Genomic DNA, 13826 nt, shown 5'->3' with positions numbered 1-13826 from the left:
GGCAAGGAGTGCAGGCTGCCGAGAGGAGCCACTTTGACGGCGGGGCGTCTATGGAAATAAGCAATGATGTTGACGCCGTCGCAGAAAGGTGACTACAGTGGTTCAAAAGCGGAGAATATAAATCAGAGTTCTATTGTTTACTGTTAAGGAGTTTCTTAAAGGAATGCTGCTTAATATTGTTTGACTTAATATAACTTTTTGTGGAATATAATGTGCCTTACCAATTTACAGTATTTAGATAGGCAGCCAGATACGGATTGGCTTAAAACCAATATAAAGATAAAACAAAATAATTTTACATCATTCAATAATTCAAATTTCAAAAAGTAAATGCGTACTCATCAATAATATTAATATTGATTTTAAATAATTCTTAATATATAGTAATATATATTTAATATAAAATAAATAATATGTTAATATATATTTATTAAAAAGTAAGGAATATATTTCTATATATTTAATATAAAATAAATAATATATTTATATATGTATATATTTAAATAACTAATATTGCTTGATTAGTTATTCATTTCGTGTATAGATATATATGTATAAGAGTCTTCGGCTAAACAATTACACTATATAGTACTTGAACATATAACCCAGCTTAAAGTTCGAGCCTAAATTCTCATCAACCTCAGGTGCATATATTTGTATTAAAATTAATATAGTATACTCGAATAATAACTATCTATCAATTGAACTTATTAATAGCACTGTCTATTTGCTAAAATAATACGACTTAGTCACTTGAACAGACTAATCAGATATTTATATATTTCGTTATTATTTTTACAACTTTCTTTTAATAAGAGCTCAAATTGTCAAATATCTAACACTGAAAATTCCCTCTAAAACTTCCTTCTAAACATTCACCATTTTTTTTCGGAACCTTGCAACCACTGTGCCCATACTGTTGACTGCCCACTTTCCAACACCGCCCCAGCCCAGCAGCGCAGTTCTCTCAGCTAGCAGCCAGTTGGGCACTAAAACCACAAACGCTTTAATGATGCTGTTTTGTTTAGCGCAAATTGTTTGTTTCGCTGTCATAAACTGGTGCGAAAAATGGCCAAGCGCTGCCCCGCGGAGAGAGCCGCGCCAAGAGCGCGAGCGCGAGCGAGAGAGCGCCAAATGTGGACCAGACTGACGACGAGTGGTCACAACACAGTCACACACACACACACACAGCTGCGAAGCAGGTTTATCTGCGCTGCTTTGGCGCATGCGCCACGCGCACTGGGGCCAAGCGAGACAACAACAGGCCACAGCAAATCCGCAGCTCCGTTGGAATGCTAGCCCGTGAAAAAAATGAAGCGACAGCCAGTTTGGTTTTGTGATTTTGTGGCAAGACATTCGCGCGCGCATTTAGCGGCAAACGCCACGCGACATAACGCAACGTAAAGCGAATTTCACGAGACGCCAAATTCGCCGACGCCCCCAGCAGAGCCACAGCCAGCTCTGCCACCACCCCCTGCTGCAGGCAGGCAGAGATAGAGAGCGGGCAGCAGCGCGTCCAATAGCTCGCTCTCGCCGGCAATTAGACGCCTTTAGCCGCTCTCGCATAATGCTAATGGCGTTGACAGTGCTCATCAACGCGACGACCGCAATCGACGGACGTTGTCAACGCGCCGCTGCCACTGCCACTGCCACTGCCGCTGCCTCTGTCGCTGCCGTTATCAACGCCAATTGTCCAGTGAAGTGCGACGGCCACGCTTCAGTAGCAACACCAGCGACAGCGCGCTCCAGTTTATCAATGTCGGCGACGGATGCCAATCGCTGATGCATTAAACCTAACTCTAGATCTATTCATGTGTTCACGTGTGTGCGTAAACGTGTGCGTGTGTGCGTGATACTCAACCGCTGACCCATCGATTGTTGTTGTGTGACCCTTGTGCGGTGTTTTCAATTATCCGATTGTCGAATCTCTGGCTATCGTCGCGCCAAATGGTCACGTGCGGTCGTCAAACGTTCAACATGCTGCCGATGGCGCCGACGAATCCTTTTGTGGTCTCTGTCAGCTCCACAACAGCGTCCGCCCCAGCATCGTCCGCAGCTCCAGCTGTCAACTGCTCCTCCAGCAGCAGCAGCAGCAGCAGCAGCAGCAAGCCAAAGCTGGCCTTCAGCATTGACTCCATAGTCGGTCCAGAGTCGTCCACGCCAACGAAGCCGCCAAATACGCAGCGTGCGAGCGTAATTGCCTCGCCACGCGGCGATAGTCCAGTTGTGGCGCCCACTTCACCCATTATCGAGAGGCGTACACCGCGCGGCTTCATTTATTGCCGGCGACGTGCCTCCTTGGACGATCGTTCACGTAGTCCGCCTCCGCCGGGCAGCCGCTCTCCATCCCCAGCGGGCGCTGCGTCTGTGGCGCCCACAGCTCCCATTGTGCTGCCCGGACTTATTCGTCCGCTTCCGCTGCCGGCACCGGCAAATCTAGCTTTACTTGGCGCTCCACGGTCCACGGACAGCGCCTCGCCCACGGGCACGGGGCCGGGAAATCCGTCGCCAGTTCGGCCCACAGCAGCTGCACCGCCACCATTTCTCGCCGCCCAGTTCCAAATGGCCGCCGCCTTGGCGCACCATCATCATCAACAACAACAACAGCAGCAGCAGCAGCAACAACAACATCCGCAGCATCCGCCCGTGCCAACGGGGCCGCATCATGGCCCACCGCCGCCGCATTTGCCGCCTGGCCATCCGCTGGGCATCTTTCCAGGTGGCCCACATCCGGGTCATCCGCCACCCCATGGCCATCATCCATTCGTGACCGCACCGCATCTGATACGGGACAGCTATCCGCTGTATCCATGGCTACTCAGTCGACACGGACGCATATTTCCACGTTTTCCAGGCAGTAAGTATTAATCTTTAGTCCACCCGCCTCAGTCAAAACGAACTGAAAGCTAAATGAACTAGTTCGCAACGGAACTAACAAATATTTGTTCATTGTAGCTTGATTCCACTGATATAAAAATATGTTACATATACAAACTTCACATTTTGCGGTTCCATTGGCAATACACACATGTTTGCAAATGTCACATATTTTGCAAATGTGAAAAATGTGTTTTCTTATGGGAAATCGTACAGGCCACATTTTACATTTTTAGAAAAAATGTGCAATTCGCAAAAAAATGTAAGAAATTTTGACAGTGGAATTAGGCTATAAGATTAATCATTTATGTATTTCGATTTTGGCTAAAGCATTCTTGGGTCTTTTATCGATTTTGGCTTAAAGACTTGGAAGTTTTAAATTTACTTCAGAATAGATTTAACAAAAATGTAATCTGGACAAATATTGTCTATATATTATTATATATTATTTGATTTGATAAATGACTTCTGCTTTATTTTGATGAGAATTATTAAATATGAGAAAATAAGTGAATGGTTAGCTGTTTCAGAAGCAGAACCTTGTAAGAACTAAATCTTTCGAAGTTTTGTGCCATCGACGGATGTCTTGGAAAATTTGCAACCCAATCGTTCCCGAAAATTATAGAGATTTTTATGTCCCACAATTTCTACATACAAGAAAAGTAATCGAAATATACATAAACTAAAATTCAATCAATTTAATGTTCAGAGCAACCGATTCGAACATATCCCATTTGAATTTATGCTTATCCAAAATTGTTCTTAGTTCGATTTGAACATATCGCATTTCTAAGTACTTTGAATTTATGCTTATAAAAAAGTTCTCTTGAAAAGCAATAATTTTTTCTATCAAAAATGTGCTTTTAAGTTTGACTGCAAGCAATTGTTCTGCTTTTTTGTTGTACAGTGTATCTGCAAGCCAAGCTCCTCTTGACTGGCAAAGTTTATATTGCTTTCCTTTAGAACCTGAGTCTATTAAATAGGGGGGATAAGAGTATAATTTGTTTTCTTTATTATTTCTATTATATTATATTATTTAATCAACAACATTTTTGTAAAACAAATAGTGCAAGTGCAAGTTTTGATTTTAAACTAAGCTCAACCCGGCTCAAAGTACACTTTCCACGTGTACCAAACCCTTAAGCATGATGGGAGACACACGAAAAAGTGTTGCAATCGAGTGTAACCGACTGCGTAATACTCTTTCACAGTTATCTTAAAATAAGCTAGCCGCCACATTTGTAAATAGTTGTCGATCATTACGATTTTTTGATCGGGAGAGATCTTGAAGAAGCTCATCAGAAATATTTATTCCGAATTTGTTTACTCCAGAAGCTTATTAGCAGACTTAATTTGAAATTTGGTTACTTTAGCTCTAAAACTGTGGATGTTATGATTACCTCGAATTGTCACGCCCGCAGTGGGTGTGGCCATTTAATCATAGCACTTTATCTCATGCAAGAAGTGTGTTCAAAAAAACAAATGTACAAAGCCAATATACCCCTTTTCACTTTGTGTGCGAGTATAAAGAGTTGCAGCTCAGATCTATCAAAGAACCACTAAATGGTTCTCCAGTCCGAACCACGCAATAACTCACTTATAAAGAGCAACTGTTGTTGTTGTTGTTGTTGTTGTTCTCGTTCTTGTTGCTGCTGCACCTTATAATTAAAGTTAAATAAGCAAATTGCAAACATTTATTACAAGTTAATTAGACGTCTATCAGCCTCATCATCATCAACAGCAGCGGCTGCGGCTGCGGCTGCGACTGCGGCAGCGGCAGCAGAAGGCAATGACCATTTTGAGTCGCCAGAGGGCGCTCGTGTTGGCTAGGAGGGGGTGAAGGGGGGAGGGGCGTGGAGCTGGGCACAGACCAAACCATTTCATTCCGAAACGAACCCATTTTCATAAGTATTTTCAAACAAATTACATTTTAATTAAATTGTTTAAACAACATTACACACATCGTTAGGTCAAGCAGCGTACCTAAATGCCCAGCCAGCTGTGCGTGTGTGTGTGTGTGTGTCTTGGCTGTGTGTGTGTGTGAGAGTAGACTCAAAATTACCAATTAATGGCGCTAGCAAGCGACGGCGCCACTCGCTGAGCAGAGCCCCTACGGTGTATGTATAACACACACACACACACACACACACATGGAGAGCAGGGCAAAAAGTGCAACGAGTGAAATGTTAATGCGTTTTTAATTGAGGTTTTGGGGCATCCAAGCAAACGAACCCATCGCAAGACCATTTCCAATGCGAGACCAGTTCCCATTCTCGACATTGTCGTGTCCCCCTCCTCATCCTCCCTCCTCAACCAAGTGCGAAGCGATCCTAACCGCATGCGTCTCACACAACATTGTCATTTATTATTATTTAACCTTTTTATGCTGCATATTTTTTTTCTTCTTTGGCTCGCTCTGCTCTCATAATTACAATTTGAATTTTCATGCTGCGCCATTTCTCACATGTTAAGTACACATGAGGTTAAGAACTTTTTTCGTCGTGTTTGTTTTTGTTTTGTTTTTTTTTATTTTCCCCCGTATATTTGGGGTATATTCATTTTCGGCACACTCACACGCCTTTCACCTGCTTTCAACGGACCGCGTTACGCCTTAATTATGTTGTATGATGTTCCATTATAAAGCAGGCGGAGTATTCTCTGTTGTTGTTGTTTTCTGTATCGTTAGTTAAGTGCTGTAATTTTCGCTTGATTTATGAACGTGAAAATGGAAATGTCAATGTTTCGCATAACGAATTCATTAATTGTAAGTGCTTCGTTTTCATTGTAACTAACTCGTGCGCGTCGTTCTGTGTGGAAGGGTCTCAGGTGTGGAATGCCACAGATCATCATCATCATCATGATTATAATGATGATGACAGCCTAATTATAGATATTCCAACAGGTCTCAACCACAATGAAGCCCTGTTGCCTAATAAAAACACCACGTTTTTTTCGATAACAGCGCAAAGTTATACAAAAATTAAGAAAAATTAGTGCACATTTATTTCACTTGTAAAAAAAGCGACTATAATTATTTTAAATTACGGCAAGCGATTAAATAAAATTGACAGCATTCTAAATCACATCAACCAAGAGATTATATGTGCAAATATAAATGCAAAAATGTATAATGTATGCAAAAATATTTGTTCACTTTAATTACGTTAATAATAATAATAAATCGAAGAACAGCTAAATTAAATCTCGAAATATTATCTCGAAAATATTTTATTGCATTAATAGATTATTTATTATTTATGTAAATACTCAAATTAAAAAACAAAACATATTTCGAGAATATTTCATTCAGCTAAATTAAATCTCAAGATATTTTTACATATTGCGAGCATGAGTATAGAGTATGTGTCTTTTTGCATTAGAAATCGCAAATAGATAAATCAAATTTTATAAATTAACACCCCAATAAAACCTCAACTCTGCTCAAGTCCATAAGTCTTTATCCATTGATAAAGTGTTCGCTTTTTTCGCAACTACAAAGAAGGATCACTTATCCCTAACTGAGGGAATATTTGATTTCGATTTCATTTGTGATATCATCTTCAATGTCAACGTACTGCGTGGTAATTGCAATTCCTGCAGCGAATGCCAATAAATTAATGAAAAAATCATGAGAGCATAAAACTTAAGCCGAAACACATAAAAAAAACTGCAATTGTACATACATATGGGATAAATAATAAGGTGGACAAAAAAAAACACACACAAGCAACGATCAATCAGAGTGCGAAGGGAGCTCAAAGTGTTCAGCCAGCACCTCAATCATACAAAAAAAAATATATATAGTGTATATATATATATATATATATATATGAGAATGACAGCTGACAAGGGTGTGAGCAGCAACAACAGTAAAAAAAGCAACAGCAAAGCGGACACATCAATTAATTGTCAATTGCGCGTATTTTCGCACGGCGGTTTCTTTGTGGCCCTTCAACAATCGGCGCGCCGAAGATTGAATACCCTTGCAGACATATGTGAAGTGTGCAAATACCTTATTTGCGATTGATTGCTTTTATAGAGCTATATTATATAGTAGTCCGCTGTTGTTGAGTTAGTGAAGAACTCTAGTTTCGATTCGCCCATATGTAGGAATTGTTTTGATTACTTTTGAGAAGTATGTGTAGATTCCCCAGTTTGATTTATATATCTTAAATAAAAGTCATCTTTAAAACTAATTTTCATGTAGAGCTTTATGATAGAGTAGTCCGCTGCTGAAGAGATTTTTGCAAGGAGCAAAGTAAAGTTTGATTTAAATATCTTAAACATACAAAAAAAAGTTATCTTTCGACAAACTATTCAGTTTTAGTATTAGTCCGTTTGCAAAAAAACAGATTTGAGTAAGGAGCAAAAGAAAGCTTGATTTAAATATCCTTTTTTTCCTGTTTCTTGCTCATTTGTTTAATTCGGCTGCGTTCATCTCTTCGAAATATCTTGAAAAAGAAAGAGTGTTTTATATAGCAAACCAATTAGGTATCCCAAAGATGCAAAGATTCAAGACGAAATCCTAGAAACCAAGAGGGGAATAGACAGATAAATATGGCTATATGGAATCAGCTGTTGATACTGATCAAGGATATATAATAATATGTATATTATATATAAATATAAATAAATATGCGTATATATATAAATATAAATATACATTACTAAGTCAAACAATTCTTCTTCTATGCGTGACACACTACGTAACAAAATCGAAATACCTTCTGTAAGGGTATACAAAACGAAATAAAACAAAACGAGCTGCTCAGCGAGCAGCGCGCGCAGTTCATTGAGAGAAGCATTGCGTCCCGAACCGATCGATGACTGGGGACAGTCTATGAAAAAATAATTAAGTAGCCATTGTGCGGCGCGCTCTATCAATTATAAGTCGCATCCGAAGTCGTTGCCAGTTGCAGTTGCAGTTGCCAGTTGCCTGTGGCAGTTGCCGGTTGCAGTGGCATCTTGTAGCCGGCGTTGTTAGCTGTCAAATGTAACAAATGTCAGGCAATCGGCAAACGGCAGCATAAAAAAGTGGATCATGGGCTGCTGCCAGCAATTGTTTGTCAAGTTCGGGGCGCAGCGCTCGCATCTGTCAGATACAAGATACAGCAGGCACTGTGCGCGGTTGGTTGCATTTATGAAGTGTCAAATTGACAAGTTCGCTTTGTTTTCCTAGGCGTTCAGCACTAACAAGCTAGAGAACACAGGTCGACACAATTCAGTAGCTGCCCGAGTCTGAAGCCTTTGTCGCATTTGTTATTTGTTTTTGTTTGCCTTGTGCGCTGGGCTTAGCTATGTGCCTTGAGCTAAACGATATCCTGTTGGGCTGTGTTATCTTAGCCATTTGCAGTGTAAATATTGATTTTGTAAAAGAGTTTCCTGCAGGTGATCTTAAGCAGCAGCACCAGCAGCAGCCCGTCTTACTTAATCATTATAATTATGGCATAGATTTGCCTGCTGCTGCATTTTGCCAGCCAAATCTCAGCTGGTAAATCTCGCACAGTAGCTCGCTCCGGCACATTCCATATCCATAACCATATCAATATTCAAATTGTGGCTCAATTGCAAACATTTTGCTAGCTACACGCAGCGTCACGTGAGAGAGTCCAGGCGAAGCGAAGCCGTTCCTGAAATCGTGATAAACGTCAAAATATCACGTTGTGCCAGGGCCCGACGCTTGAACAATGGACCACAGCAGCAGCCGAAGGAGGCGTCGTTGGCGGCTTTTGTCGACATTTAGGCGCGCTAAAGTGTTCAACTTGGCGTTCAGGCGAGCCCATGCCCAGGCACAGACCCAGATCCAGGCACAGGCTCTGGCTGTGGCTGTGGCGGCTTCTGCGCAATTGTTTCGCTTATCAGCGATGCCGAGACATGGCAGACACAGCGCCGACGCCGGCACGATCCATTGGCCTTTGTCTTCTTGTATGTATGCTATGTGTTCTCAGCCCCATGTCTGGAAATTTGTTTATTGTTTTGTAATGAGTCTGCCGGGCCCGAATGTGCGGCATCTTTCAGCGGCGGCATTCGCGGAAATCATAAGCAGCAAATTGAGGGCCATGTCGCCTAATTGGCAGACAGTCCAAGGGGCAAGGGGCAAGGCGGACGGCTCTCGCACGTAATTAACAAATTATAGCGCCAAAATGTGTGCCAGCCATTGCCAACTGGCGGCCATATTTGAATACTTTTCAACACTTAATGACAACGCCAAAAAAAAAAACCGAGCAGCCACTCGCCACTCGCCGCGTCATGCTTGGAAAATTCATCATCCGTGGTTGACTTTTCCCTTTGCTCCACCTCAGTGTGAAAGCCACTTAAAACACACAAAATGAAACTGGAAATGGAAATGGCGGCTGAAATTGAGCCACTTTTTATAGTTATTGTCATTAAGTAGTGTAATTGAGAGTACTTTTTACGCTCTGTTAGAAAAGTTAGTTCCCATTATTTATTTTTAAATGCCCATTAAAATGCTCATATGCAATTATATGTAACAAGCACAAAGCAACATCTCCCATATATATTCTCGATCTGAACGGCGAGCTGAATTGATGTCTTTTTGCGATAAAATAGACATTTATAGATTTGTACACCTGGCTTTCTTACTTGAAAATTATAAGAAATTAAAGCAGCAAATTGAGAGGATCTCGAATTGTATAGACAGAATTGGTATATTTCACATTTTAGATTCCCCAAAAATATGAAACATTTTTTAAAGCTAAAGCCTTGTTCTTTGGTATTTATACACATTTGGTTGCCACATTTATGCACTGCAAATTTCAGAAAGATCGGACTATAAGCACCGAAGCTATTTAAAAATACATTGTTTATATTGTGGAGCAAAGTTTTCTTTACTGTTGGGTTGGTTCAAAAAACAGATACATTAAATATATATTGAATATATGTTATTCTCACGCCTTTGGCTATTCAAAGAGGGGTAACTTTATAGATATTAAAATCTAGATTTTTAGTTTTATATATAAAAGACCTATTTGTTTATTCTATTCCAGCTTCCTTTAGGCTAATAGTTTTAATTAATTACCTTGTCGCATTCCCAGTCGCCAGATATATAATATTTACCTCTTTAGCTTCTATATTAATTGTAAAAAACCCAAAAAGAATATAATAATATATTATATATATTGCTTAGAAATAAACACAATAGTACGTCTTAAATACTCGTAAGTACCATATCTGATCTATTTGGTATCTGTTCTCAACAACCCTTGCAGACTTCCTACTGCAGCCATTTCGCAAGCCAAAGCGGGTGCGAACCGCCTTCTCGCCGACGCAATTGCTCAAGCTGGAGCACGCCTTTGAGGGCAATCATTATGTGGTGGGCGCCGAGCGCAAGCAGCTGGCCCAAGGACTTAGCCTCACGGAGACGCAGGTAAGCAGCACCAGGAGAGGGCGGAAGGCGGGCAACCCTTTCGATGGCCGTGCTTAATGCGCATCAAATTCAATAAATGCCTTGCCCAATTGGACAGACCCAACCCCAACCGCCCCGGCAGGAGCAACCCCCGGGCGGGCGGGCGTTAAGTGATTGCATGTCAGCTGGTCGTTAGCCCGGCCAAAAGTGCCGGGAGTTACCAAGTTATTAGCGCTAAGAGGGGGCAACAGAGGGTGGGCCCTTTGGGCATAGCTGGGCATAGCTGGGCGGCAGGCGCGGGCAGGCAAATAGAATTAAAAGACTCGTTTAATTTATTTACGACCTGCAGCAAAGGGTTGAGCTCCCCAATCCTTGCACTGTGTACTGATGTTTATGTGTTTCTCGCCCGGCCAGGTCAAAGTCTGGTTCCAGAACCGGCGCACCAAGCACAAGCGCATGCAACAAGAGGGCGGCGACAGCAGCGATGCGAAGAGCAACAAGGGCAGCTCCTCGGGCGGCGGAGGCGGCGGCTGCGGCGGCGGCGGAGGCAGCGGCGATGGTGACGAGGATGCCAAGCACGATGGCTCCCAGCACAGCTCCACGGATGTGGAGGATGACGACGAAATTGAAGAGGACGACGAGGATGAGGTGATCGACATGGACGACTACGGCAGCGAACTCGATGCCGAGGAGCATCAGCGCCTGCGCGAACAGTTCCAGCAGCAGCTGGCGCAGCACCAGCAACAGTTGCTGCAGCAGCAGAGCGAGGCGGGCGCCTTGACGCCCCATCAGCAGCAACAATTGCTGCAGCACCATCAGCAACACCTGCAGCAGCAACACCTGCAGCAGCAGCAGCAGCAGCAGCAACAACAGCAGCAGCAACACTTTATGCAGCAGCAGCAAATGTATTTGCTTGAAAAGGAGCGCGAGCGGCAGAGAGATCGGGAACGGGAGCGGGAGCGTGAAAAGCAGTAATGCCCCCGTCGAAACTGGACTGGAAACTGTTTAGCCTAAATGTCCAGCTACTTTGTGTTCCTTTCATTTGTAAATTACTTAATTTAAAGTGTATAAATTAATTTAATACATACATTAATTATCTAATATGATACTTGAGTTTGCGTGCATAACCATGCGAAGCATCCGAGCGTAAAATTATACCCATATATAGAAAAACTGTTTGTGCCGACTGCCAAAAGCTGAATATTTCACAGTAGGTATCATTTATCACGTAAGTACACAATACGGCGGTAAAGTGCTTATTTTGCTTTTAAATATCTATGTTAAAATTCATTGTGGAAGTATTTCATTCGTTTCGGTCAATCCACCGCCCTGTGTGAAAATCATGCGAATTAACCACACAAAACATAGTCGATTAGGAGATTCTCTGCATCCAGCGCCGAACTATCTTTACAGTTCTAGCTTTCTTCTATACTACATACACAATCCGCTTGCTGAGAACTCGTCCAAGCCTACTCAACACCAAGAGCACGATCTGTAGGATCAGACTACAGTAAACACAATGGATAATAAGTTTGAAAAATATGCAAATAAAATAAATAAAATAAAATTCACGATATTCCTGTTCTTTAATTGTGGAAAGAAACAATTAATTAATGACTATTTTCTGTTTGAAGAAGTTTGTTTTGTGTTTATGCTGAGTCGTGTCGAAAATACCTGGCCCGCACACATCTCTAGACTCCTCCTCTTCACTGAGTATTTCCTTATGGAAAGACTATGGAAAACGCGTTAACTTCGGTGTTTATTGTCCGATTTCTATAGATATGGCATTCCAATCTGAGTAAACACCAAAGGTCAGGAATTTACTTAGAAAAACTAATTGTATTACAATTTTGGAGTAAGGAGGCGAGGTATTTAAAAATGTTGGATATGTAAGTAACAGTCTACATACCAAGCTAGCTGTCTCTAGCTCTTGTAAGCTTCGAGATATGCTTGAAAAACTGTAATTTGATATCGATTAATATCGATTTCATGTTAAGCGGGTAAGTTATCGATGGGTCAAAACAAGCTGCACTGGCTACGGAAAGAGCTATGATCTCTGAGATCGCCGCGTTTATTCGACATGAATGCGGATTGATCGACTCGGCTAAGTCGGAGGTAAATCCGACTGCCTGTTACATACATTTGCACAGAAATAAATATACAAATTTGTATAAATTCCTATATCCAATAAAAAACATAAATCAAAACGTGTATTGCCGATTTTCGAATATCGTAAATACGAGCGGAAAATGGATGGAATTACAGATAATTACATTACGTTACGTTACGTGAACTCTTGAATGATTTCCTCTTGGTAAACTTGTGCTTGAATATAACATTATTTCCTATGAAATTGTATAATAGCCAGGGCCATAATAAATATCGATCAGCTGCCAATGAACAATCAGTGAAAATTCGATGACTTTCGAAATGCTAACAAGCGCCCTTATTGAGTTGTTGATGTTGCGGATACCCCTTTGTCGAACCATTTTGGGTAGTCTCTGGGCAACCGAAGCACGTTGACAGTCAAAATGCAATCAACAATTACGAATCACGAATTACGGTCTCATAAGGCGGCCAAAAAAATAAACGTCTGTCGAATTGATTGTTGGATGCCAAACAGACGAAGCCAAGCGAGGGCAATTGGGAAAATCGCGACGAGGCGAACCATGCGAAATTGATATTAAAATGCAAACGATTGGCTATAAAAATTATTTACTACTATATATAAATAAGGATTGAGCGGAGCCGGCGGCGGCGACGATATACGGCCGCAATATGCATATGGAGCAAGCGGCTAATGGCCCAGCAATTTGGCGTCATTTAAACTGAAACGTGAAATAAACCAAAAAATTAAACTGACAAAACCGGCGAAAAGACAGACTCACTGAGAGAGAGAGAGAGGGGGGGAGAGAGGGAAGGAGAGGGCGACTCGTGCCCGGCAGCTAACCCCAAGTACAATATAAATAAATTTCGATTTTGATATGGCAAATTTGTAGAAGCAAGAGCTTCCACCGAATCGCAATTCCGCCCGAACAACTGACAGCGTGCCGGGGCCAGACAAAAGTTCAAGGTAATTGCCGTTGTCAAAGCAGCGCAACGAAAAGTGGGCGTGCCGCGTGGAAACTTGGCCAACAATTTATGGGCCACTTGAGTACAAGCAAAGGGTGTTGAGGTTGCACGCGAGCAAGCACTAGGAACTGGGTGGCAAACGGAGCACAGGTACTCAAACCTGGCTCGGTCGACTTGGCTTGAAAATTCTCGTATTTTGCATAAACGATGTGAGAATTACTTAATTGCTATTAGAGTGGGCCATGTGTGTGTGTGTGTGTGTGTGTGCATGGGGGAGGCGTTCCTCCATGTCTCCATGTGTGCGAAATTTATGAGCATTTAGCCAAAACACCCAACAGAAGCCAGAACCAGACAATGAAGTTGTCTACTGCAAGTGGCAGGGCCCAAGTAGTGCAACTGAGTGCAGGTGCAGGTGACTTCGATAAACGGAAGGGGTTACTCTTATTGCCACATGCATATGTACATATCCTCTTTGCATACACGTCAGCTACTCTGCTGAAGATACCAAACA

The 13826-nt window shown here is 42.0% G+C and overlaps 1 protein-coding gene across 1 annotated transcript; it reads left to right on the top strand.

The window, feature by feature from the left end:
• Nucleotides 1–1352: 1352 nt before the first annotated feature.
• E5 lies at nucleotides 1353–11344 on the top strand. The gene is made up of 3 exons (XM_064694225.1): nucleotides 1353–2857; nucleotides 10107–10264; nucleotides 10658–11344. Exons 1-3 carry the CDS (start codon nucleotides 1948–1950, stop codon nucleotides 11216–11218), a joined length of 1629 nt encoding a protein of 542 aa, XP_064550295.1. The 5' UTR covers nucleotides 1353–1947; the 3' UTR covers nucleotides 11219–11344.
• The last annotated feature ends 2482 nt before the right edge of the window (nucleotides 11345–13826 follow it).

The sequence above is a fragment of the Drosophila montana genome, unplaced genomic scaffold (assembly GCF_035044405.1).
Source record: "Drosophila montana isolate Dmon_TW-CO22-7 unplaced genomic scaffold, ASM3504440v1 contig_3733_1, whole genome shotgun sequence".
NCBI classification, from domain to species: Eukaryota; Metazoa; Arthropoda; class Insecta; order Diptera; family Drosophilidae; genus Drosophila; species Drosophila montana.
The sequence above is the reverse complement of the archived record's forward strand: the minus strand, read 5'-3'. Positions and strand labels throughout refer to the sequence as shown.

Coding starts and splice junctions, on each gene's coding strand:
- E5 (XM_064694225.1), top strand. CDS start 1,948: ATGGTCACGTGCGGTCGTCAAACGTTCAACATGCTGCCGATGGCGCCG. Junction 2,858..10,106: donor ATTTCCACGTTTTCCAGGCA/GTAAGTATTAAT, acceptor CAACCCTTGCAG/ACTTCCTACTGCAGCCATTT. Junction 10,265..10,657: donor TTAGCCTCACGGAGACGCAG/GTAAGCAGCACC, acceptor TCGCCCGGCCAG/GTCAAAGTCTGGTTCCAGAA.